We start from the raw sequence: 27,392 nt of genomic DNA on the forward strand, positions 1-27,392 counted from the left end.
GCGACGTGATGAAGCAATGTTTGGGTATACCACCCGGTGACCATACTAATGAAATCCAGCTCAATCGAGTTCCCCTAGGTCGAATAGCTTCATACGTCTCTTTGAGAGTAAACTCTCCATTCTGGCTAGGCGTCCAAATCACCTCATCTCTAAGAGTACTGTCTACCACCACCTCTCTAGCCTCGACCTCAATAGTCCCTAACATAGCTGCCACATGCGTAGGGAAAACCCAGCCTGAATGCCCGATAAACTGAGAAACCCGGGCATCTAAATGAAGGTAAGAGTCGTATCTATGTGTCTCCTTAAAAGCATGAAATAGAAGACCACGAGGATGCCATAAATCAGTCCAGAATTTGGTATCATGACCATCCCCCAAAGAAGTGCAAATGAGTCGAAGGGCCATCGATCTGCTGGCTAGAATCCGACGCCAACACCAAGAACTTCTACTCGAGGCTGATAAAGTCCAGAAGTGTTGATCTTTGATGAGATTATTTCTCACCCAATCAGCCCACAAAGTCGTCTTACCACTAACCAGATCCCATATATGGCGAAGGTTAGACGGCTCAAACAACATCTCGATATTACGAAATCCGAGCCCCCCTTCATCAGTTGGGTAACAAAGGCTTTCCCAGCCAATAGGAGCTCTCTTACACCCCATATCAGCACCTGACCAAAGGAACTTACTAAAGATGGATTTGATGTCGTTCATAACCCTTTTGGGAATAACAAACACCGCTACCCAATATAGTAACATACTATTCAAAACCATCTTTATGAGAAGAACACGCCCCGCAAACGATAAAAAGCGACTCTTTCAAGATTGGATTCGTCCCTTGATTTTATCGATCAGCGGTATGCAATGACTATAGGTAAGACGAGATGATATGAGAGGTAATCCCAGGTATCGAATAGGCAGAGAACCAGTACCGAATTCCAGGATGGTGGTGATATCACTCTGACCTTGAGCCGAAAGACCAGCAAAGAAGATAGTACTCTTAAGCACGTTGGCCTGCAACCCCGTCGCCCGATGAAAGCCAGTTAGCACACCTTTTAGAGATTGAGCCGAACCCATGTCTCTTCGAAACAAGACCATGAGATCGTCTGCAAAACAAAGGTGAGTAACCTTCGGGACTAGACACTGAGGGTGTAGCAGAAACCGATCTGCCCTTTCCTCTCGATCAATAAGAACCGCGAATACCTCCATCATTAAAACAAACAGATATGGAGATATCGGACAGCCTTGCCGTAAACCCCGTTTCCCATCAAAATAACCGTGGGCTTCACCATTGACCAAAATAGAGAACTTAGACGTAGTGACACAAGCCCGTATCCATTCTATAAATATCCTTGGAAAATGGAACTTACCAAGGACTGAGAATAGAGAAGACCAACGGACTGTGTCATACGCTTTCTCAAGGTCAATCTTAACCGTACACCGCGCTGGACCAGTGGGTCGATGGTAATTCCGGACAATCTCATGGGCTAGCATGATATTGTCCTGGATAGTACGGCCTGAAATAAAGGCTGACTGGTTCGGACTAATCATCGAATAAATAACTCCCTTCAGTCGAATAGTGAGTATCTTGGTAATGCATTTATACAGCACATTACAACAAGATATAGGTCTAAAGTCCGAAACTGAGGAAGCATTATCGATTTTTGGAATAAGAGTCACAAAAGTAGAGTTTACCTCTTTGAGAAGTTTCCCAGAGCTGAAGAAGTTCTGAATAGCCTCCACAAAGTCATCTCCCACAATCGACCAACACGCCTTAAAAAAATGGGAAGAGAACCCATCCGGCCCCGACGATCGATCAGAACCAATAGTTTGCCATATATTTCATCTCTAGTCACCCTCATAGTAAGAAGAGCTCCTTCAGCTTCTGTCAGTGGGCGTGAGAACTCCACATTAGATATGTGATCTGATGCTTCATTATCCTCATCATCCCGACCGAATAAGCCCCGATAGAAATCCACACACATATTGGCTATTTCCACTGGATCCTCAGCCACCGAACCATCCTCTCTGGTGAGTCGAGTAATAGTGTTCCGTGACTTCCGCTCCTTAATAGAGTTATGGAAATAAGCTGTATTGCTGTCATCGAGAGTGAGCCATTCAACTTTAGCACGTTGTCGGAGCATTGCTGTTTCAGCCCGTACAACGAAACTATAGTTTTCAGTAGCTACTCTCTCTTGCCTCCGTAAAACCTGGTTTGCTGGATCTCCCTGCAATCGAACCTGCACTGAATGTAAAAAATTCCGGTTAATGGTTACCTGGTTCGTCACCCCATTGAACCGATCTTTCTTCCATTCATTCAACCGAGCCTTCAAAGCTTTCAGTTTAGTCACCATACGAAACATCGGATTACCCCGTACTGACACCTTCCATACATCAGCAACAAGAGCTCGAAACGTGGGATCCTCCGTCCAGGCATTAAAAAACCTAAACGGAGTACGCCGTGTATGTTGGGTGCAGCAAGCGGTATAATAATAGGAGAGTGATCTGAATCCCCGGGCGGTGGAAAATCTGCTTTAGATAGAGGAAAGCAGGTCAACCAACCGCTGTTAATAAGAACCCGATCAATCTTGGAACTGACATTAGCAACTCCCATTTGCCTGTTAGACCATGTATAGAAACAACCTGTATACGGGCAATCGAACAGTCCCAAATCGGTAATACAGTCAAACATCTCATTGGAGCCTTGAGACGGTAAGCTGTTACCGCCCCTTTTTTCATTGGCCAGCATCGTGGTGTTAAAGTCACCTAACACTAGCCACGGAGCCTCAGAACCCATCATGAGAAACTCAAGGTCCCTCCAAAGCTCCCGGCGACGAACAGTATTATTGCTACCGTACACCACTGCCAAAAGAAAACCCGAACCATCTGGAAATCGAACACCACCTGCAATAACTTGTCCTCCAACATGGGACACAGTGAAATCAACCCTACTCGGGTCCCATCCAATCCAAATCCGTCCATTCGGAACAACCACATAATTATCAATAAAAGTCCAGTTAGGTTTAAGACCACGCTGAATTCGAGTCTTATTCCTTTCCTGGACATGAGTTTCCAAAAAGCCACACAAACCAATACGATTCAATCTCACAAAATCTCTCACACTCTTCGTACGGAGAGAGCCATTAATACCTCTCACATTCCAACATGCGAGATTAATCATTAAACTAATGGGGGATTCTGAGTAATTCCTTTCGAACTCTCAGAGTTATTCAATAATGGTTGCTGACCCTCCATTGGGTGGGTTAAGTCCTCTTGATGAGGGTCCGGCTCACATGAAATAACATTATTTTCATGGGTTTTCTGCACATCATTCCCAATAGCATCAATAGACAATAAGGCTGAGAATGAGTTACCTGTTTGGCTACGGTTGCTCCCACTCGGGATGACTTGGTTTTGAGATGGTAACCTCTTACGTATCTTCCTTCTTTGCTGATCTACTCTACCAATCTACCCCGCACCCACCTGGAATTGCTTAGTTTTATTTGCAACAATCGTCCACTCGGTTATCTCGTCTTTGTCATCCCCATTACGAACAACTTGTGAATCTCTTCCTTCTCCTGTTGCTGATCTTTTCCTCCCACCATCTTGTTTCATATGAGGTACCTTTTTGGCATGAGGTTGCTGGAATTGAGTAGTTCTCGGATGTTGTGTTGTGGTTGCTCCTCGGGTAGTCTCATTGGTGGTACGAAGATGGTTTTTATGTACGTCTGATGTCACATGCTGTTTTGGTAGTGTTGGACACCCAACATCGTCATGTCCGAACACTTTACACGTGGCACAACGAGAAGGCAACCATGAATACTCAACTGCCACTTTCTCAAACACGTCTTGTGAACCATCTTTAACACGAATTCTGAGTTCTTTTGGTAACTCCCATTCCGCATTAATTTCAACACATACACGAGCATAAGCCATTCTCTCTTCCGATTCGGTGTGACTATCTAGCATGATTGGCTTACCAAGAATACTTGCAATACGACTTATACCTTCGGGTGTCCAGAAAATAAGTGGGATATTACGGAAGGTAACCCACATCCCACATTGGTAATGTTTTCATTTCCTGTAATTCTTTCTCAATATGTAGACGCCATGGGCGGACAACAAAGAGTCTTCCTGCAATAAAAATGGGTTCATGTTCCATTGCTCGCTGTCTATCTTCCATTGATGCAAATTTAATCACAAATGCCGAGTTTCCATGAATTGTTAGTTTCAACCCACCCTTAGGGTTCCATTTTTTTACCAAGACGTTATGTACTAGACCATAACTCAATCTCTCACCAACAAAGTTACCAATTAAAACATCATCAAATGATTTTACACGATCACCAAAATCAGCAATGTCAAAATCTGCTACTCGTTCGCCATTTACCTCTAGAGGTGGAGTATAACGCAGTGGAGCTTTCTGTGAGGAGTTCTCCTTTGTGAATAATCGAGTCCAATTGAACTGTTGTCCTTCCGTGTGAGGTGCAGCACTCAACTCTTCACTATTCAATAATGGTGAAGTAATCTGTCCCGGTGCAACAGGAACCCTAGCAGCTAACGGAACTCTAGGGTTTGCTGGAAAACTGCTGTTGTGATTGTTTCTTCCTGTTATCACCGGTGAGTGGTGGTTTAAACCTTCCATTGTAACTGGTTGCTGATTCCTCGAAGTGTTTCGCAAGATACTCGAGAACATATTGGTTTTTATTGCGTCTGCTAATGATTTATTACCCAAATTCTGACCTGTTTGCGACTTGAGTTGGCCGTCTTCACGTTGTTCCTGGTTCCTTGACTTATGTGCATTAGGGTTTGGTTTACTTGCCGAGAACACAAGCCCTTCTCTGTTCACCAATCTGTCCAAGGTTGGATTAGTTTCCTCAACTGTTTTTGATGGGGAATCATCTTCTCTCACACGGTCATGACCTTTTCCATGCTGTTCTTCACGTGAAACCAGAGAGGTTTCCTCTTCCATGTCCTCCTCTTCATCTTCACTAATCACTCGGTTCCCAGCCAAGAGGAACCTTCCTTCACCGATCTCACCTTCATCTCTCATGTCTCTATCATTACTAAGATAAGAATCAATCATTGCCGGACTTAAACTAGTATCTTTGCCGTGAGAAAGCTCCTTCATGGCTGGAAAATCCAACCAGCAGCCTTTCCGATCAGCAAAACCTTAGAAAAACCCTAAAAAATTTGGTTAGTGAAAATCAGCCAGCTTTCATCTCTGGTAGATCTATACAAGATAACATCATGCTTGCTCATGAATTAGTTAGAGCCTATGGTAGGAAGGATGGCCAGCCTAGGTGCACTGTTAAAATTGATTTGCAAAAGGCTTATGACAGAGTGAGGTGGAGTTCTCTTCTAAAGATCCTTAAGAAGTATGGCTTCCCTGATAGGTTTGTCAAGTGGATCGAAGTTTGTGCACTGTTAAAATTGATTTGCAAAAGGCTTATGACAGAGTGAGGTGGAGTTCTCTTCTAAAGATCCTTAAGAAGTATGGCTTCCCTGATAGGTTTGTCAAGTGGATCGAAGTTTGCATCACTACCCCTAAGTTCTTTGTGGTTTAATGGTGCTGCTAATGGGTACTTTGAGGGGAAGAAGGGGCTCAGACAAGGCTTCCCCATTTCTCCTTATCTTTTTGTGATGGTGATGGAGGTGTTTGTTGTCCTTCTCCTTAGGAAGCAAAGTTCTGGTGCTTTTCACCTCCACCCTAGATGTAAGAGTCCTGTTCTCACCCATCTTTGCTTTGCAGATGATTTGATGGTGTTTATGAGGGGTGACATTGCTTCTGCTATTGCTCTTAGAGAGGTCTTACATGAATTTTTCCTTTGCACTGGGTTGTCTGCTAATAATAGTAAGAGTTATGTGTTCTTTGCTTGCATGACTGATGATTGCAAATTGGAGTTGATGAGTATACTGGGGTTTCAAGAGGGTTCCCTGCCTGTTAGGTACCTTGGGTTGCTTCTCCTTTCTACCAGACTTGCTTACACTGATTGCCTCCCTCTGATACAGAAGATTTCTAGCAAGGTTCAGTCATGGAAAGCCAGGTATCTCTCTTTTGCTGGCCAATTGCTTCTTGTTAATGTTGTGCTCAACAGTATGCTCATTTATTTGGATGTCTGTGTTTGTTTTACCTAAGAGGGTGTATAAGGAAATTAACAACATTCTCAATAAGTTCATATGGACTGGTATTGAATTAAGCTCCAAGAAGAAGACAGTAAAGTGGAAGACTATGTGCCTTGCCAAGAGTGGGGGTGGGTTGGGGGTCAGGGATCTTGAGACTCTCAACCTGGCTTTCAACCTTGGACATATTTGGGATATTGTTACCCATAAAGAGACTCTTTGGGTGAGATGGGTTCAACATAATCTTATAAAGCAACACAGTTTCTGGCTCATGGATGCTCCACAGGATTGCTCTTGGTGCTGGAGAAGGAATCTTGAGGGTAGGAAGTGTGCACAAAAGTTTTTGGTGCATATTCTTGGTGACGGGGAGGCTACCTCTTTCTGGACAGATTTTTGGCATCCCCTTGGCCCTCTTATTGACCTGTTTGGACCTCAGTTCAGATATAGTTCCTTCTTGCATTTGGATGTATAGGTTTCTGGGTTTATTAGAGATGGGGAATGGTTTGTTCCTGAGTTTTTGTATTATGAGTTACCTACTGTCTTCTCTAGACTCCCTGAGGTCCATTTGCAGGTTACTGATCAGGACAGGGTTGTTTGGAGGGTGAACTCTAGAGGGATTTATTCTCTCAAAGATACTTATGAGGCCCTCAAGGAGCCAGGAGGTGGGTTGGAGTAAACTGCTGTGGGTTGCTCAGTGCATTCCTAAGCACTGTTTCATCACTTGGCTTATATTGAATGGAGGGCTCAAGACCAGGGAGAAGTTACATTCTTGGGGAATGAATGTGGAACTTTTTTTTTTTTGATAATGATAAGCGGGAGGTGCCCGAACCGAATACAAAGGAATAAGAATTCAAAAAAACAGCAAAGAAATCAAAATTACATCAAATCATTAGCCCCACCCTTTCCTCATCCGCACTGTTCCTCTCGAGTCCGCATTAACAATATTGACTAATTCCGGTAGTTGACTAATATTCAAGTGAGTTACACCCGGTCCAAGCTTCATCTTCGACAAGAAATCAGCAGCCTGATTGGCTTCTCTATAGACATGAAAAACTCGAAAACTCCGAAATTGGCTCCGAAGCCTCTGAACTCTCTTCCACAACCGCCTTGCCCTCCATGGTAATCTCTGATGTGGTTTTGCAAGAAGTAACTTGATATTCATCGAGTCAAGACCAAGTTCAACGTCCTGCAGTCCGACACTAAGTGCTAACTCCAATCCCAACTCAACACCCTGCAGCTCGTGTATGAAGATAGTCTGTCCATCAACCTGACTTGTGGCTGCTCTGACAACAATCCCCTCCGAATCTCGAATAATGGCTCCATACCCCGCTTCCACCTCGTGTATGAATGTGGAACTTAATTGTGGCATTTGTGGTGGTTTCATTGAAACTGACTTGCATTTGTTTTTTGAGTGTAAGTATGCTCAGGAACTTTGGCTTCAACTGTTGGCTGCTTTGGGTTTTCTTAGACAGCGCTTTCCTTCTATTGAGGCTGAGATTGATTGGTGTGTTGCCCATTTCAGTGGTGGTTCTCTTGTTGCTAGAATGTGCAGACTTGTTATGAATAGCTTCTTCTATCATATTTGGCAGGAAAGGAATAATAGACTTTTTAGAAACAAAGCTAGAACTGTTGTTGTGGTCTTCTTTTTGATTATTGATGAGGTTAAGCTTAAGATGGCAGCATGGAAAGGCAGGTTGGAGGATAATGTACAAAACTTCACTCTTACTTCTAGCTGGAATCTTAATGTGGTCCTGTTCAGACCCAAGTTTAGAGGTTGCAAGTGGGTTCCTCCTCCTAATGGATGGGCTCTCCTTAGTTCAGATGGCTCCTTAGCTAGAGATGTTGCTGGTTATGGTGTTATTCTTAGGGACGAAAATGGTGTTGTGGTGGCTCTGGGGGCTGGCTCTAGCCCTGGCATTTCTGTATTGGTTCATGAGCTTCAGGGTGTGGAGGTGGGGTTGAGATTGGCTAAGGCCTATAAGCTTGAGAAGGTCATGATTGCTACAGATTCCATGGCTGTTTTTTTAATTCTTTCTAGCTTTGAGAATCTTCCTCCATGGAATGCTTGGTCTGTGTGGTTGTCAATTAAGAGGCTCTGGCTGTCTCTTCATTGCTGTTGTGTTAAGCATGTTTACAGGGAAGTCAATCAGGCAGCTGATCTCCTTGCCAAGATGCGCAGCCTCTTGGTGAAGTTGAGTTTGATCCTACTAAGCTACCTCCTTATTTGAGCAAGATAGTTATGGAGGATAGGGGAGGCAGAGTGAGATTGAGAAAGTTTTGGGCTTGATTGTTTTGTTTGTTTTTTGTTTTCTTGTTGCTTTTTGCTTGTTTCTGTGTTTGGGTCTGGGCCCTTTAATCCCTGCTCATCAATGCAAAAAAAAAATACACCAAACCCTATAGTGTTGTTTCGTCTTCAAAAGGAGTGGTTAAAGGTGATGTTAGTAGTAACAGCAAAAAGACAGAAATTCAGAATTCATCAAAGCCTATGGATGTGAATTTGAAGAAGAAGTGCTTTAAATGTCAAGGGTTTGGGCATTTCCAAGCTGAATGTCCTAATCGAAGAGTTATGACAACTCAAGAGATTGAGGAGATTGAGGAAGATAGCTAAGGCAGGAATCTCATGATTTAGAAGTTGCTGATCAGAAAGTTCATGAGGAAGATGATGAAGTCATTGAGCAACCTGATCGAGGAGAATTGTTGGTGATTCGAAGGGTGTTGCATTATGTTCCTAATACAGAAGAAGAGCAGTGAGAAGCTATTTTCCAGAGTCGGTGCACAATCAAAGGAAAAGTCTGCAGTTTGATCATTGATAGTGGAAGTTGTACTAATGTGACATCTAGTACACTTGTGGAGAAGCTGAGTTTGCCAACTATAAAACATCAACAACCTTACAAGCTGAAGTGCTTGACTGATGGAAGCAAGTTGCAGGTTTCTAAACAGGTAGCACTTTCCTTTTCTATTGGGAAGAACTACCATGATGAGGTAATCTGTGATGTCCAATGGATGATTGTCATCTATTGCTTGGCAGACCGTGGGAGTTTGCTAGAAGAGCTGTACATGATGGGTACAAGAACACTTACTCTTTTCACAAGGATAAGAAGCATATTACATTGGCACCTTTATCACCTACTATGTGTGCTAAATCTGCAACAGAGAAATGCAAGGAGAACATGTTTTTGGGTGGAACCAAAATCATGAAGAAGATGGGTAAAGGCCAGGAGGTCTTCGCTTTGCTGGTGGTTGAAAAGAATGAGGGGGCTGAAGTAATTTCTCATCCATTGATGCTGAAATTGATGAATGAGTTCAGTGATGTTTTCCTAAAGATTTACCACCCGGACTACCTCCAAACCGAGGTATTGAGCATCAAATTGATTTATTACCTGGTGCACCTTTGCCAAATCGTCCAGCTTATAGATGTAATCTAGAAGAGACTAAAGAGTTACAGAAACAAGTGCAAGAGCTGATTGATCGAGGGTATGTCAGGGAGAGCATGAATCCATGTTCCGTACCAGTTCTGCTTGTACCAAAGAAAGATGGTTCGATGAGGATGAGTGTAGACAGCCGAGCTATTAACAAGATAACTATCAAGTATCACTATCCTATACCAGGTTGGATGACACACTAGATGAGCTGAATGGATCAAAGGTATTCTCAAAAATTGACCTAAGGAATGGATATCACCAGATCAGAATGAAGGAAGGTGATGAATGGAAGACTGCATCCAAGATAAAGAGTGGCTTGTTTGAGTGGCTAGTCATGCCATTTGGGTTATCCAATGCACCCAACACTTTCATGAGACTTATGAATCAGGTCCTGCGAGACTTAATTGGAAAGTTTGTTGTGGTTTATTTTGATGATATTCTTGTCTACAACAAAACTGAAGAAGAGCATGCTATACACCTCAGGGAAGTTTTCAAGGTGTTGAGAAGAAACAAGCTATATTCTAAGCCAGAGAAGTGTGAATTCTTTACTTCTAGCATTGTGTTTCTTGATTATATTGTTTCAGATAAGGGCATTTCAGTTAATGAAAGCAAAGTTGACGCTATAAGGAGTTGGCCAATTCCGGCAATCCAATCTGATGTAAGAAGCTTTCATGGACTTGCATCATTCTATAGACGCTTTGTGAAGAATTTCAGCACTGTCGTGGCATCAATAACTGAATGCTTGAAGAGGACAAGTTTGAATGGAGCAGTTGCTTCACAAAAGGCATTTAAAGTGGTGAAATAGAAGCTATGCGAAGCACCTATTTTAGCACTTCCAGATTTTAATCAAGTGTTTGAAGTTGAGTGTGATGCTAGTGGAGTTGGTATAGGAGCTGTTCTTACAGGAACACAAAAGAACTACTCAACTTATGATAAGGAGTTTTATGCTATTGTAAGAGCTTTGACTCATTGAAGCCAGGTCAGTTCGTTTTGCATTCTGATCTTGAGGCATTGAGATTCATAAACAACCAGCACAAGTTGAACAACCGACATGCTAAATGGGTAGAATTTCTAAATCCTTCTCATTCGTGTCAAAGTATAAGGTTGGAAGAACGAATATTGTTGTTGATGCACTCTCAAGGAGGTATGCTTTAATCTCTATTCTGGATTCTCGAATTATGGGATTCAATTTGTTGAAGACTTTATATGATGAAGATTTAGACTTTGTTGAAGTCTATAATGAGTGAAAAAAGGGAGTTACAAAATCAGTACCATTTGCAAGATGGATTTCTTTTTCAAGGAAACCAGCTCTGCGTGCCAAAGAGTTTTGTTCGGGAGTTGCTGATTCGTGAAGCACATGGCGGAGGTCTTTCTGGTCATTTTGGGATTAACAAAATATTGGACATGCTTTAGGAGCATTTCTTTTGGCCCAAGATGATAAGGGATGTTCATTCAATCATAGAAAGATGTGCAACGTGTCAAAAGATGAAGAGTCATTTCCAACCAGGTCTGTACACCCCTTTACCTGTTCCAATACAGCCTTGGGATGATGTGAGCATGGATTTTATTGTAGGACTACCAAAAACTCAGAGGGGAAAAGTGATGCGGGAGCATCGGAGCTAGATCAACCCGAGCTGACCCAAACAGCTCTGGATCATAAAGCAGGTCTGGAACAAGCTGCGCTGGGATACGACGATATTCCTACCCGGGTCCGAGCGTTACTTTACTGAAGTTGGACCAATCACATGGATAATTATGGTCATTAAAGAAGATCCTCGAAGACTTGAAGAGTCATTTTCGTTTATTACTCAGCATTAAGTTTAGTCTAGTCTTTTTTTTTCATTAATGAGCAGGGAGGAAAGGGCCCAGACCCAGAACAAGGAAACAAGCAAAAAACTACCAGCAAAACTACAATAAAAAAGCAAAGAAGCTAAACAAGCCTACCAACATTTCCTCAATCTCACTCGACCTACTTTAACATCATTTACAATACGCTCAAACTCAGTAGGTAAAAGGCCCAGGTCCAACTCAACTTCACCCTCAGGCCTCAACTTAGCCAAGAAATCCGCAGCCATATTTACTTCACGCGCCACATGCCGGATCCTGCAACTATGGAATCCAGCCCAAAGAACTTTAATACTTAGCCAAATATGCCAAGCATTCCAAGGAGGCAGCCTCGAGAAATTAGAGAGCAACAGCTGCAACATCATAGAATCAGTCGCAATCACAACATTGTCATAATGGTGGGAATGAGTCAACCTCAACCCAAACTCAACACCTTGGAGCTCATGAACATCAATGGACTGGGCCAAGGCAGAGAACCTCACCAGCAGCATTTCGAATCAAAACCCCATATCCAGCTGAATCAGCATTCAGAGAACCATCTGTACTAATCAGTATATAGCCTTGAGGAGGGCCTTCCCATTTGTAACCTCTGGTCTTAGGCTTACTTAAGACTACATTCAAGTTCCACTTCTCAGCAAACAAAAGATTAGAGGCATTATCTTCTAACCTGCACCCCCAAGCTGCTGCCTTTATTATTACTTCATCAATCATTATAGATGCTATGGGCTGCAATTTTCTTTTCATGTGGCGGGCAATGGTCATATTATTAGCTTCTGGTATGATAATTGGCATCCTTTAGGCCCCCTTCATGATTTCTTTGGCCAGGTTTTCAGATATGACAGTGTGCTGCATGCCAGGGCTACTGTTAGTTCTTGTATTAAACAGGGTCAGTGGGATATCCCCTTGTACTTGGCTGGTCATTTAGGCCCTATTGTTGAAAGGATTGAGGAAGTTCCCATTGAAGACAGCATGGAAGATCTCAGGGTTTGGAAAGCTAATGAGAACGGTGAGTTCACTCTTAAAAGCACCTATGAAGGTCTTAGAAGATTTGGTCCAACTTTCTCTTGGCATAGGTTGGTGTGGTTCTCTCATAATATTCCTAGGCATAGTTTTATCTCATGGGTTGCTCTGAGAGGAGGTTTGAAAACCAAGTGCAAATTGTTATTTTGGGGCATTGAGTTGGATCCATTATGTGAGTTGTGTGGTTCTGCTAGTGAGGATGAATTTCATCTCTTTTTTCAGTGCCCTTTCTCCTCTTTTATTTGGCACAGGCTGCTCCATATGCTTGGTATTGTCAAGGTGTCTACTCATGATTGGGAGAGGGAGGTGGACTGGATTGCCAAGATGTTTAAAGGGAAGGATGGGATTGATTTGTTGGGAAGGCTTGCTTTTAATGGCTACCTTTACCACATTTGGTGGGAAAGGAACAGGAGGCTTCACAATGTTGCTGCCCATAGTAGAGAAATGGTTCTCTTCCTCATTATCTCTGATGTGAAAATGAAGATGATGGCTACTTCTGTCAAAGTTTTGGACAATTCAAGGAGCAGGCAGATTGCATCTGAATGGAATTTGGACTTCTCCTTTGTAACAGCTGGTGTTATTGAATGTGTTTGGCAGGGTCCAGAGAAGAATGCTGTCTTGATAAGCACAGATGGTGCTTTCTCTCCTTCCGGGGCTGGTTATGGTTGCATCTTGAGGAATCATAAAGGGGAGGCTCTTGTTGCTGCTAGAGGTGTCTCTACTCCTTCCTCTGTTTTATATCATGAGCTTCAAGGTATAGAAGCTGGGCTACGATTGGCTAAAGACCTGCAGCTTTGCTAATGTGGTTGTTGCCACTGATTCTAAGTCTGCTTGTGACTTGCTTAGATCAGTGGAGCTTGTTCCCCCTTAGAAAGCTGCTGGTTTGTACAGGAAAATTAAAGGACTAATGGCTGAATTTGGGAGATGCTCCATTAAGCATGTGTTCAGAGAGCTCAATCAAGTTGCTGATTGGCTTTCCAAGAATGGTACTGTTGTGGGAGAGGAGGTGCTGGACGCTGGACCCTTCTGTGTTTAACCATGATTTGCTGCAGCCGCTTGATGAGGACAGGCAAGGAGTTAGTCGTTTTAGAAGAAAATCAGTGCAATTTTTTGTATTTGTCTTATAAACATTAGTTTGTTGATGAGGGTTGTTTTGATGTCTTTTGTTTCTTTGGAGAGGTGGGATTTCTGTTTTAACCCTACTGGTATAGGCTAATGTTGGGTGTGGCTTTTTTGTTTTTGGGTCTGGCTCCCTTTTTAGCCTGCTGATTAATGCAAAAAAAAAGTTTAGTCTAGTCTTTCTATATTCATGCATTTAAACTAAGCTGTTTCCAATGTATCTAGTTTCAATGCATTTAGACTAGCTTTTATTTCCCCATTTAATGTATTCTCCTCTATATAATGAGGCTTATTATGAATGGAAAAATCAGAGAATATTGAATTGGAAATTTATAGAGTATTTGTGACTTTGGATCTGTTTAGATCAATTCCTTTATCCTCTGGTTTTGGAAGAGCCATTGGTGGTGGATTTCGAGCGTCTTTATCATCTGGTGGTGGCTTAAAAACCAAAATGAAGCTACGAACATGGGGGGTCCAAATTGATGCGTTCTGCCCATTATGTCATTCGGCGGAGGAAACAGACGAACATCTTTTCTTCCAATGCCCCTTTTCTATTTCCATTTGGACTGATGTACTACTTTTGCTGGGCCTTAGTCGCAATCACACGGGAGTATTGTCTGAGGAGGTTACCTGGTGTGTACAGGCTTTTAAAGGAAATTCAGTACTTAGTCAACTGGGCTGCATGGCTTTTACGGCCTATTTCTATCATGTGTGGGTCGAACGAAACAATAGGGTGTTTCGAGGAGAATCACGAACCCAGCAGTATGTCCTCAGGTTAATGGTAAGTGAGATTAAAATGAAGGTGCTATCATGGAGGAAGAAGCCCACATCATCGAGGGAGGCCCAACTACTACTAGAACGGTGGAATTTGAACATACCGCTGTCTTTAAAGGCACCTCGGACTTGCAAATGGCATAGGCCAGACGAGGGAGTCACCTTAATCAACACAGATGGGGTATTTGACGGTTCTTATGGTGGGTTTGGAGTTTTACGTGATGACCAAGCAGATTTGGTTATAGCAGCTGCCTCGGTGGTACCAAGTGAATCCGTTATCAAGCATGAATTGCAGGGGGTACTTATGGGGCTACGGCTGGCTATCAAATTTAATAAGCAACGAATAAAGATAGCTACAGACTCCTCTCAAACTGTCTCTATCTTGACCCAAACCGAAGGTAACTCTCCTTGGCAGGTCACACGATTGGTTCGGGAAATTCGATCACTTTGGACGAGGTTTGAGGAATGTTCGATTATACATGTTTTCCGAGATATCAACCAGGCCGCAGATTTTTTTATCCAAGTTACGTCCTCAAACAGGCTACATGGAAATGTTACCCAATGAAATACCAGTAGATCTACAGAATATACTACGAGATGATAAAAGAGGTGTAATTAGGGTTCGGTATACTTAGGTTAATTTTTAAAACGTTACTCCGTAGTTGTTTTTATTGTATTTATTAGTTTTAACAAAATAAGTCTTATTTGATGTAAAGGGTCGGGCCCTATAACCCGTTGAACATTTCAAATAAAAAAACTTTATCCAGGTGTGGTGTTAGCTCAACCGGCTTCTTTATCACTTTGTGGTGGCAACTTTATCAAGGAGCGGAATAATAGGGTATTTAGAAGTAATGTCATGTCACCGGAGCTGATTATCCACACTATTTGTGAAGAAGTGAGGATCAAGCTGAATACTGTTACCAAACGGTTTGAAGATACGGAGGAGAATCGGAGAACCATCGAGCGCTGGAATCTTACTATCTCTCTCCAGAAGCCGGTTTACACTTTATGCAAATGGACTCGGCCGATGGCTGGGAGATATATGATTAATACAGATGGTGCACTTAACGAGGTAGATGCTGGGTATGGAGCTATTATTCGAGACTCGGAGGGGACTGTTGTGAGGGCAGCTACAGGTCAGGTTGATGGACAGACTATTTTCATACACGAGCTACAGGGTGTTGAGTTGGGATTGGAGTTAGCACTTAGTGCCGGATTGCAGGAAGTTGAACTTGGTCTTGACTCGATGAATATCAAGTTACTTCTTGCAAAACCACATCAGAAATTACCATGGAGGGCGAGGCGTTTGTGGAGGAGGGTTCAAAGGCTCCGGAGTCAATTTCGAAGTTTTCGTGTCTTTCATGTCTATAGAGAAGCCAATCAGGCTGCAGATTTCCTGTCGAAGATGAAGCTTGGACCGGGGGTGACTCACTTGAATATTAGTCAACTTCCGGTGGAATTAGTCAATATCGTTAATGCGGACTCTAGAGGTACAGTGAGAATGAGGAAAGGGTGGGGCTAATGAGATGATGTAGTTTGACTTCCTTGCTGTTTTTTTGATTTTTTTTTTTGATTTCTTATTTCTTTGTACTCGTTTCGGGCTTCTCCCGCTTATCAAAATAAAAAAAAAAGTGTGGTGATCCGGATCTTCCTAGTTACTCTGTTACGATACTCCCCTTTCACTCTGTACTCACGCTTCCGGGACAACGCATCAAGTGGTATCAGAGCTCTAATTCAGGTTGGTGGAGTGAAATTATAATTCGGAAGCTTATAATTCAAGTGGTATCAAGTGAAGTTATAAATCCCCTGTTTTGATAATATGGAATTTCCAAGAGGATTGACTCTCGACCAAGCATACGCTGAGGCAGCAAATGGAGGAAATGAGGCAGCAAATGCAACAAATGGTCCAGGCTTTTAATGGCATGAATGTGCAAGCGCAGCCAAGAAGACAAAGAGTTGGAGATAACCATTCATCTTCTGATGAAGACAAACGTGTTTCTCTTAGTTCTGATGATGATCATTGTGTTAGTTCTGGACGTGGGAGAAGAAGAGATACTCGACCACATCAACAACACACTCGGCAAGAAGAATTCAAAGTTGATTTTCCTTATTTTGAAGGAAATCTAAATCCAGATGACTATCTAGATTGGTTAAGATCATTGGAACGTGCATTTGAATATAATATTTATGATGATGAGAAAAAGTATAAAATAGCAACCTTAAGGCTAAAGGGTTATGCTAGCCTTTGGTGGGATACTTTTGAGTCGCAACGTTTAAGAGAAGGCAAGACCAGAATCAGGTCTTGGGAGAAGCTAAAACGACTTAAGAAGAGGAGATTTTTACCCGATGATTACTAGTAAGATTTGTACCTAAAGCTTACACACTTGCAACAAGAGAAGATGACTGTAGAAGAAACAAGGGAGTTTGATCTTCTGCAATTACGGTGTGATGTTCAAGAACCACAAAAAAGGATTATTGTACGCTTTGTACATGGTTTGGATGACGAAATTTCAACCAAAGTTGAGCTGCAGCCTTTCTGGACTCTTGATGACGTAAAGAAGCTTGCTATCAAGGTGGAGAAGCAGATCAAAACAAGCAAGAAGCCATATAACAGACCCTACAATCAAGTTCCTCCTGGTGAGGGAGGCTCGAGTTCTTATGGAACGGAGCTACCTTCGAAACAGGGAAGTGATGGTGAGAAGGGATCGGGTTTTTCTAGAGTAGGTGGCAGTTCCAATTTCTGCTCTAATTGGGCTTCATTATTTCAGAGGAATGAGGAAGTTGTACATGAGAAGATGGAGTTTTTTCCTCATGAGGTGGTGAATAATGAGCGAATTCAGGCTATTTCTACTGATGAATTTGCAGAGGATATTAGAGAATGTGAGAACTGGTTGGTAGGATTGTTTATAGGGAAGAGATTAGACTTTATTTTGGTTCGTAATACCTTGAGAAGATTTTACGTCTCAAGGTGAATCTGCCTTTATTATTAGATTTGATCTGGAAGAAGATAGAAGTCGAGTGTTGGAGATGGAGCCGATCTATATACCTAACCGATTATTTGTGGTTCGTCCTTGGAGGTTGTTTATTGAAGAGGAGATTGAGGAGATAGACTCACTGCCTGTCTGGGTATGTCTGAGTAATGTTCCAGGTTTTCTTTGGACTCGAAGAGGATTAGCTCGAATAGCTAGCAATATTGGTACCCCTATAATGTTGGATGGTCCAACAGAGAGTAAAACTCGCATGTCCTTTGCAAGGGTGTTGGTAGAGGTTGGGAAGGAGTGTATGTTTCCTTGGATTATTCCCCTTGTGGTGGATGGATGGAGGAGGATTGAGGTTAAGGTGGAGTATGCAGGGAAGCCATTAAAGTGTTCTAACTGTGGATCTTTTGGACACTCTGTGGGAAGATGCAGGTTAAGTGTTCGACAGAATGCCCCAAAGAGTGGGCAGAAGGAAGAGCAGCAGCATACTGGACCTGGTGGTGTGGGTAGGCTAGAAACGACTAAGGAGTGGGTGGTTAGGACTCAGATGAATACTAATAAGTTAGCTAAGCCTGGTTCAGCTACTGTAGGTCATCCTTCCTCTGCTGCACCCACTTGTACTCAGGTTGGTAATTCTTCTGGATTGCCTCCTACAAAAAGTGGGTTAGCTACTCAGGTGAGGTTTGGAGGGGTTTATTATTTATGTTAGGGATCACTCCTTGTCTATTTCATGATTGGGACCATGCTATGAGCTGGTGCTTGGCTCATCTTCAGGGAGGAAAGTTTGTTAACAAAGTTGGTTGTATGTTGTTTGCTTCCTATATGTACCATATATGGAAGGAGAGGAACCCGAGAGCATTTCAGCAAATTAGTAGGAGTGCAGCCGCCATCCTTGTTCTTATTAAGCAGGAGGCTGTCATTAAAGTTCAAGCATGGTGTGGGAGAATAGAATCTATCCCTGAAAACTCTGGCTTACTAGAAAGGTCGAATATTGTGAAGCCTTTGGTGTCTAAATGTGTGCAGGGGTTGAAATGGAAGGCTCCAACGGCAGGGTCGGTGTTGATTAACACTGATGGGGCGTTTGATCAGGATTATGCAGGTTATGGGGCTATTATTAGAGATGAGTATGGTACAGTGATTGCAGCTGGAGCTGGAAGAACTGACCCTAGCAGTGTGCTTGCTCATGAGATGCAAGGAGTCTTGTTGGGTCTGAGGTTGGCCTGGGATAGAGGATGCCAAAGGGTGATTGTTGCTACTGATTCAATCAATGTGGTTTCTCTATTGAATGCTGGGGGGGAGTAAGCCTCCTTGGACTGTGTGGACCTTTTGGAGGGATATTCAAGGTCTGATGAAGAATTTTGAGAGCTGTGAGGTGCTCCATACTTTTCGTGAGCTTAACTAGGCTGCTGACTTTCTTTCTCGGCTGAGTAGTAATGGAATCCTCAATCTGGATGTGGAAAGGTTACCTAGCTTGCTGAATTTGATAGTTGCTCAAGATAGGATGGGGGTGGTTAGGCTTAGGAGGTTGTGGCCGGATGCTTGATGTTGGTTTTCTTGTTGTTTTTTTGGTTTAGTCCTCTGTAGATTGGTTTATGTGGACTGTTTGTTGTTAGTGGTTTTCTTTAATGGTTAGGGCCAGGGTCCCTATAATCCCTGTTGACTTTCTTAAAAAAAAACATGAGCTTTTAATCTTTCAACTCGAGGATGGTGAAACCCACGAGAATGCTTTTAGAAACATGTTAATAAATTAACCAAAGATTTCATTGGTCTTAATGTTATGATTTACCATTGATAGTTATTTTTAAATTAATTCTTCATTGTTCATGCTTCATGATTTGATATGCTATGCTTATATTAAATTCTTTGATGGTCTATACTTATTAGTTGATGAGTAATAGTTGGATGATTTTATATTTCATAGCAATGGTGAATAGATAAGTAGTTAATATTGTTTCGACGGAAATATTTTCCGGACTGTAGATAGTTCATATCCTAAAGTCCGAGTAATAGAGAAATTTCTATTAATTTATTAAATGTCTTTTTAAGTGTTTCATAGGTGGATTCAAAATCTCTAGGTTTTCTCCCCCATTGATTCGTTTACCATTATTATTTGTTTTAGTATTTTTATTAGTTTGTCACTGATCATCGAATAAATAACTCCCTTCAGCCGTATAGTAAGAATCTTGGTAATGCATTTATAGAACACATTACAACAAGATATCGGTCTAAAATTTGACACTGCAGAAGCATTATCTATTTTAGGAATAAGAGTCACAAAAGTAGAGTTTACCTCTTTGAGAAGTTTTCCTGAGCTGAAGAACCTCTGGATAGCTTCCACAAAGTCGTCTCCCACGATGTCCCAACACACCTTAAAAAATGGGAAGAGAACCCATCCGGCCCCGGCGATCGATCAGAACCAATAGTTTGCAGAGCAGCATATATTTCGTCTCTAGTCACCCTCGTAGTAAGAAGATCTCCTTCAGCTTCCGTCAGTGGAAGTGGGAACTCCACATTAGATATGTGATCTAATGCTTCATTATCCTCATCCCCTCGACCGAATAAGTCCCGATAGAAATCCACACACATATTGGCTATTTCCACTAGATCCTCAGCCACCGAACCATCCTCTCTAGTGAGTCGAGTGATAGCGTTCCGAGACTTCCGATCCTTTATAGAGTTGTGGAAATAAGTTGTATTGCCGTCATCGAGACTGAGCCATTCAACTTTAGCACGTTGTCGGGGCATTGCTGTTTCCGCCCGTACAACGGTACTATAGTTTTCAGTAGCTACTCTCTCTTGCCTCCGTAAGACCGGATTTGCTGGATCTCTCTGCAATCGGACCTACACTGAATGTAAAAAAAAAATCGGTTAATGGTTACTTGGTTCGTCACCTTGTTGAACCGATCTTTCTTCCATTCATTCAAACGAGCCTTCAAAGCTTTGAGTTTTGTCACCATTCGGAACATCGGATTACCCAGTACTGACACCTTCCATACATCAGCAATAAGAGTTCGAAACGTGGGATCCTCCGTCCAGGCATTGAAGAACCGCAACGGAGTACGCCGGTGTATGTTGGGTGCAGCAAGCGGTATAATAATAGGAAAGTGATCAAAATCCCCAAGCGGTGGAAAGTCTGCTTTAGCTAGAGGAAAGCAGGTCAACCAACCACTATTAATGAGAGCCCGATCAATCTTACAACTGATATTTGCTACCCCCACCTGCCTGTTGGACCATGTATAGAAACAACCTGTATATGGACAATCGAACAACCCCAAATCGGTAACACAGTCAAACATCTCATTGGAGCCTTGAGATGGTGAGCTCTGACCGCCTCTCTTCTCATTGGCCAGCATCGTGGTATTAAAGTCACCTAACACTAGCCACGGAGCCTCAGAACCCATCATAAGAAACTCAAGGTCCCAACAGAGCTCCCGGCGATGAACAATGCTATTGCTTCCATACACCACTGCCAAAAGGAAACTCGAACCATCTGGAAAGCGAACACCACCTGCAATAACTTGTCCTCCAATGTGGGACACAGTGAAATCAACCCTGCTCGAGTCCCATCCAATCCAAATCCGTCCATTCGGAACAACCACGTAATTATCAATAAAGGTCCAGCTAGGATTGAGACTACGCTGAATACGAGTCTTGTTCCTTTCCTGGGCATGAGTTTCTAAAAGGCCACACAAACCAATACGATTCAATCTCACAAAATCTCTCACACTCTTCGTACGGAGAGAGTCACTAAGACCTCTCACATTCCAACTTGCAAGATTAATCATTAGACAATGGAGGGGGCTGTTTCGAGCTCCTCAGATGGCTCAGTATTACTTTCTAATCTCGGATTTAGCAAAATAGGGTCATGATCAGTTCGTGACCTGTTCCCTTCCCTTCCCTCATGAATATTTTGGTCCTTTTCCAAACCCTCCTCTCCAGGCTCGTGTTCAAAAGAACTAGTATGGAATTCGTCAGAATTAGATAGAGTCGAAAAAGAATTACCTGGAAGGAGACTATGCTGCGTTGATTTACCACGAACCGGTTCATTTTTTTTTGCTATTTTCCGACGTTGATTATCATGTTTCTCCGAGTGGCCTGCTCCAATGGCGAAAGTATTAGATTTCGAAATTACCACCGACCAACCTCCTTCTCTCTCTCGGTCTTCATCCATAATGTTCGGACCTGACTCCTGATTAACCATTGCTGGTCTCTTCTTACCCCCTCCTCTTCCACCATTACTATTTGTCCAACCAGATTTGTTACCATATTGCCTCCCACTAGCATTCTGAGTTTGGTGTTGCAAGTCTTGTCTTTTCGGCCCCAAACGAGTGGTAGAATTGTTATCTACCAATCTGACCTCTTTAGGTCTTGATTTACCACCTTCATCAACATTTGTAACAACATCTGGTTTTGGTTGTTTCTTGCATGTCCCTTCATCATGCCCAAAAACAGAGCAAACTTCACATTTAGTTGGTTTCCATGAATACTCTACTTGAACCTGGACAAAATATTCAGAATCACCCTCCTCAATCCGAATAGTTATGTCGTCGGGTAAGTCAGTGTCTACTGCCACTTCCACACAAACACGAGCAAACGCCATCCGCTCTCTTGATTCCGTTCAACTATCTTGCATTAAAGGAACACCCAATACACTAGCAATGTTTGAAATACCTTCCGAGTTTCAAAAAAGAAAGGGAATATTTCGGAGATTAACCCATAATGGAATGGTTTTCATTTCTTGAAGTTCCTTCTCAACATTAAGTCGCCATGGACGTACCACAAATAGTCTCCCAGCAATAAATATAGGTTCGAATTCCAAGGCTCTTAATCTGTCTTCAGTGGAAGAGAAATGTATAACATAAGTCGAATCACCATGTACCGTAAGCTTCATTTCTCCCTTCGGACTCCTTTTTTTCAATAAAACACTATACACTAACTCGTAGGCTAGTCTTTCACCAACAAAGCTTCCAACCAGGATGTTCTCGCATAATTTCATTTCATTAGCAAAGTTTGATACTTTTAGGTTTGCCACGAAACGATTATTCACTTTGATTGGAGGAATGTATCTTAGTGTAGCTCGGTTAGCTGATGTTTGACGTGGGAACAAGTTAGACCAGTTAGAAACTTTATGCACACCCCCTGAACTTACCAAAGCACTGCCCTGGTTTGCAGGCTCATGGCCCATTTGCCCGTCGCACCTCGAAACCCTAGCTGTTGTCGGAACCCTAATCTCTTCGGCCTGAGTTCTCTGTAATTCCGGTAGTTGCTGTTCTTCTCCACCTGCTATAGTCATGCCAATACTTGTATTTGGATTGCGAAGAAGACCCGAAACAATGTTGCTTCTAATAGAATCGGCTAATAACTTTGAACCCTGATTGTTGCCTTTTTCACGAGCAGTGCTAGCAGCACCAAAACGAACAGAACCATTGTTTTGTTCTTCAAGGACTCGAGAGACAGACCCTTGCTTTAGGCCAATCGATTTTCCTGTTGCATTGAATCTTAACCCAACTGAACCAGGAGTATCATTTCGTGTGATCGGTTGTTGGTGTTGCAACGCAGCAGAAGTTTCTTCCATCACGACTTCTTCATTAACCCCAACAGAGTTTTTTTTTTATTATGATAAGCGGGAGGAGCCCGAAACGAATGCAATGAAAAAGAAATGAAAAAAAGAAAAAAACAGCAATGAAGTCAAATTACATCATCTCATTAGCCCCACCCTTTCCTCATTCTCACTGTTCCTCTAGAGTCCGCATTAACGATATTTCCACCGGAAGTTGACTAATATTCAAGTGAGTCACCCTCGGTCCGAGCTTCATCTTCGACAGGAAATCTGCAGCCTGATTGGCTTCTCTATAGACATGAAAAACCCGAAAACTCCGAAATTGACTCCGAAGCCTCTGAACCCTCTTCCACAAACGCCTCGCCCTCCATGGTAATTTCTGATGTGGTTTTGCAAGAAGTAACTTGATATTCATCGAGTCAAGACCACGTTCAACTTCCTGCAATCCGGCACTAAGTGCTAACTCTAATCCCAACTCAACACCATGTAGCTCGTGTATGAAAATAGTCTGTCCATCAACCCCAACACAGTTACCCTCTATCATCTCATCTTCTTCATCTTCACTAGGCAAACGATTCCCAACCAGCAAATAACGTCCTTCCCCCATCTCCCTTCCATCCCGCAGATTTGGTTCACTCATTGCCGGAAAAAACCAGACCAAACCAGCAAGTTTTCGATAAAAAAAAAACCTAGGAAAACCCTAGGAAATCACCACTTTCTCTCTCCTCACTTCACTTTCTCTCTCCAATTGCCTCACCTTGTCTTTATTAGCCTCATCAACACGAGTCTCCAACAAACTACAAAGACTCAAATTATTATCTCTAATAAACTTCACCACCTCCCTGATTCTGAGAGAGTCATTAAGCCCTCTCACGTTCCAACTACCAAAACTAATCATTAAGAGTTCTAAGGGGACCTCTCCCTTTCCCCCCAACTCTCACCTGACCTCCCCCAACTCCACTAAACAGTGCAATGCTACACCCGCATTCCCTTCTTTTTTTTGGTCATTAATCAGCAGGCTTAAGGGCGCCAGACCCAAATAAAGGAGTTCAAAACAAAACGCCTAGCCAATGCCCTGAGGGGGAGGACCCCTACAAGGCCCAAAAAACAAGCTAACACAAATCAAACAACCCCAGCCATACAAAAATAAAGAACCTCTCCCCAACTCAAAAAAACTAGAGAAAACTTCAATTAGATCTTTTCCTAATGACACCAAGTCTGTCTTCATCAATGAGCTGCATCAACTCAGGTCACATAGCCCCTGGCCATAACACTTCCTCATCCTCAACTGGTCTGTTCTTGGAAAGCCAATCCGCCACCTGATTAACTTCTCTAAACACATGTTGCACTTTACACAAAGCAAATTTAGCCATAAGAGCCTTGATTCTTCTGATCAGAAACCCAACCTCCCAAGGTGGCACCAGCTCAGCTGAAATAAGAATGGAACAGGCTCTCATAGAATCTGTGGAAAGCACCACCTTGGACAACATTAACCTAGCAGCTAGCCTCGACCCAGCTTCTATGCCCTGAAGTTCATGAAAGATAACTGATTTATGAGCATCCCTACCCCTTATAGCAGTCAAAACCTCCCCCAAATGATTCCTCAAAATAGCACCATACCCAGCACTATCCCTGCTAAAAAAGACCCATCAGAATTGATGAGGACACAACCCTCCTCAGGACCCTGCCATTTGCAATCCACAACCTGAGGAATAACAAATGATAACTCAAGATTCCACTCACAAGCTGCTTTCCTGCCTCTCACAGTATCAATAAACTTTATGGAGACAGATTGCATCTTCATTCTCACATCAGCAACTACCTGCTGAACCACCTCCTGGCTGCTTCTAGCAGGTTCTGAGTGTAACCTCCTGTTTCTCTCCCACCAGATGTAATAAATATAACCATTAAAAGCTAATCTGCCTAAGAGAGCAGTGTTATCCTTTCCTTGAAACATTGAAATGCACCAATTAACTTCATTAAACCAATCACCTCTAGACACTTTAGCTAAACCTAGCATAGCCAGCAACTTATGCCACACAGATAAGGAGTAATCACATTGAAAATATAAATGAAGCTCATCCTCATTGGCTTTACCACATAGAGCACACAAAGGGTCCACCTCAATCCCCCAAAAGAGAAGCTTACACTTTGTAATAAGAGCACCTCCCAAGACAACCCAAGTGATGAAGCTATGTCTAGGAATGTTGTGAGAAAACCAGACTATCTTATGCCAAGGAATTACCATTTTACTCTTCCTTAAGGCCTTATAGGTACTTTTGAGAGTGAAGAAACCCTTCTCATTAGCAATCCACACTCTTCTGTCCTCAGCATCCTCCTCAATTGGAATCTCTTGCTATCTAGCAGCTATAGGTCCCAACTGATCACATAAATGACTAGGCAAAGACCAAGAACCATTAGCAATACAAGAACTCACAACAGCCCTTTCATTAAGCTTGCTATCATATCTGAAAGACACATCAAAATGTTTAATCAAGACACCCATTGGGTGCCAAAAATCAAACCAGAAATTTGTGTGCTTCCCATTACCAATAACATGAAAAGCAAATTTTACACCATACTCCCTATAATGAAGCAATCTTCTCCAAACCCAAGAGGCATTACTAGGAATAGACATATGCCAAAAGTTCTTTTTCTTGATAAGATTAGCTTGGACCCATTCCACCCACAAAGTCTGCTTATGACAAAAGATGTCCCAAATATGCCTAAGACAACAAGCAATGTTGAGAGTAACAAGACTTCTCACACCAAGACCACCTTCTGCATAAGGAAAACAGATTTTACTCCAGCCAATAGCAGCCTTCCTCATCCCTAGATCAGGCCCAGACCATAAAAACCTGCTAAATAACTTTTCAATCTCCCTCAGAGCCCTTTTGGGAAGATCAAACACACTAAGCCAAAAAAAAGACCATACTTTGAAGGATGGACTGCACAATCACCATTCTACCAACATAGGAAAGAAACCTAGTCTTCCAAGACTGAATTCTAGCCAACACTCTATCAATAAGAGGCAAACAATCAGAATACTTCAGTCTAGTAGAAATAAGGGGAACCCCAAGGTATCTTACAGGAAGAGAGGCACACTCAAACCCCAGGACATCTTGAAAGAGCTGCATATCCTCATTAGATAACCCAGCAGCAAACAAAGAGTTTTTCCTAGGATTCACTCTCAAACCAGTACAATCATAAAAGATATTAAGGACCTCAACCAAGGCCATGGCAGAGCCAAAATCACCTTTAGAAAAAACCAGGAGGCCATCAGCAAAGGCCAAATGAGTAACTAGAGGCTTACCACATTTGGGATGAAGTTGAAATCTCTTAATCTTCACCATATCAAGCATAAGCACATTAAAAACCTCCATTACCAGAACAAACAAATAAGGAGACATTGGGCAACCTTGCCTGATACCTCTTTTACCCTTGATGTAGCCAAAAGACCCCCCATTCACCATGATAGAGAATCTGGAAGAAGAAACACTTATACACCCATTGTCTAAACTTACTAGGAAATCCCATCATCTCCATAACCTTCATCAAATCATCCCATTCTATAGTATCATAGGCTTTTTGCAAACTATCTTCATAGCACATCTAGGAGGACCCAAGGTCTTGTGATAGTCCCTAGTAAGCTCATGGGCAAGAAGAATGTTATCCTGAATACATCTGCCTGAAATAAAACCAAACTGGCAAGGGTTAACCAGCTTAAAGATTACCTCCTTCATTCTCACAGTAATGATTTTAGAAATACATTTATAAATAGTGCTGCAACAAGAAATAGGTCTAAAACCAGTGACCCTAGAAGCATTCTTAGATTTTGGAATTAAAGTAACCAGAGTAGAGTTTACCTCACCCAAGAGCTTACCTGAGGAGAAGAACCTGAGCACAACATTGGTGAAGTCATTACCAACAATATCCCAACAAACATTGAAGAAATGAGCAGTAAATCCATCTGGACCAGGAGATTTATCTGAACCAATAGTGGAAAAAGCATAAACCACTTCATCCCTAGTCACCTCACTGATCAACCTAGCAGCCTCAGAATGCTCCAAAATATACCCAAACTCCATATTATTCAGGACCTCAGGAACTCCCCTATCATAATAAGAAGTCCCAAACATATCTTGATAAAAGCAACACATTCTTGAGCAACCAGATCATTACTAGAAATCTTCTCATTCCTATCATTATAAATGAAAGGAATATTGTTCCTAGACCTTCTTTCTTTCAAATAAGCATGAAAAAACTTTGAGTTATTATCACCAAGGTGAATCTTTTAAACCCTTGATTTCTGTCTCAGCATACTCTCTTCTTGCCTAGCCAGTTTAGAAAACCTACTCACAACGAAGAATGTTATAGCCAACCAGCCTTACCAGAGGAGAGAGAAAGAGCTGGGTGGTGCGAACTTTTAGGGTTTTGGGATTCGTGTTTTCCGGCAAGGTTGGAGGTGGTGGTTGGTCGGTGGAGGTCAGCCGCCTATTCTGATTGGTCTGATAGCTTCTTTGGAATCAGTGCTGCTCCCTTGGTGGTGGCATGCT

At 42.4% G+C, this 27,392-nt stretch overlaps 5 protein-coding genes across 5 annotated transcripts; 2 read left to right on the forward strand and 3 right to left on the reverse strand.

Moving 5' to 3' along the window:
• The first annotated feature begins 5,491 nt into the window (after nucleotides 1–5,491).
• On the forward strand, nucleotides 5,492–6,794 carry LOC147531647 (uncharacterized). The gene is made up of 3 exons (XM_086649775.1): nucleotides 5,492–6,042; nucleotides 6,197–6,464; nucleotides 6,591–6,794. The coding sequence occupies exons 1-3, from the start codon at nucleotides 5,492–5,494 to the stop codon at nucleotides 6,792–6,794; spliced, it is 1,023 nt and encodes a 340-aa protein (XP_086505901.1).
• Nucleotides 6,795–14,302: 7,508 nt separating this feature from the next.
• LOC147531648 (uncharacterized) lies at nucleotides 14,303–14,863 on the forward strand. The gene has a single exon (XM_086649776.1). The coding sequence runs from the start codon at nucleotides 14,303–14,305 to the stop codon at nucleotides 14,861–14,863; it is 561 nt and encodes a 186-aa protein (XP_086505902.1).
• A 5,605-nt stretch (nucleotides 14,864–20,468) lies between these two features.
• LOC147531649 (uncharacterized) lies at nucleotides 20,469–21,061 on the reverse strand. Its single transcript, XM_086649777.1, has 2 exons — nucleotides 20,571–21,061; nucleotides 20,469–20,523 (listed from the first exon to the last, which is right to left on the reverse strand). The coding sequence occupies exons 1-2, from the start codon at nucleotides 21,059–21,061 to the stop codon at nucleotides 20,469–20,471; spliced, it is 546 nt and encodes a 181-aa protein (XP_086505903.1).
• A 3,025-nt stretch (nucleotides 21,062–24,086) lies between these two features.
• Nucleotides 24,087–25,084, reverse strand: LOC147531650 (uncharacterized). Its single transcript, XM_086649778.1, has 2 exons — nucleotides 24,452–25,084; nucleotides 24,087–24,362 (listed from the first exon to the last, which is right to left on the reverse strand). Exons 1-2 carry the CDS (start codon nucleotides 25,082–25,084, stop codon nucleotides 24,087–24,089), a joined length of 909 nt encoding a protein of 302 aa, XP_086505904.1.
• A 108-nt stretch (nucleotides 25,085–25,192) lies between these two features.
• Nucleotides 25,193–26,219, reverse strand: LOC147531651 (uncharacterized). Its single transcript, XM_086649779.1, has 2 exons — nucleotides 25,772–26,219; nucleotides 25,193–25,668 (listed from the first exon to the last, which is right to left on the reverse strand). The coding sequence occupies exons 1-2, from the start codon at nucleotides 26,217–26,219 to the stop codon at nucleotides 25,193–25,195; spliced, it is 924 nt and encodes a 307-aa protein (XP_086505905.1).
• Between the last annotated feature and the right edge of the window lie 1,173 nt (nucleotides 26,220–27,392).

Source organism: Eschscholzia californica, unplaced genomic scaffold (assembly GCF_041429995.1).
Source record: "Eschscholzia californica isolate CP2 unplaced genomic scaffold, dmEscCali1.0.p SCAF_6, whole genome shotgun sequence".
NCBI classification, from domain to species: Eukaryota; Viridiplantae; Streptophyta; class Magnoliopsida; order Ranunculales; family Papaveraceae; genus Eschscholzia; species Eschscholzia californica.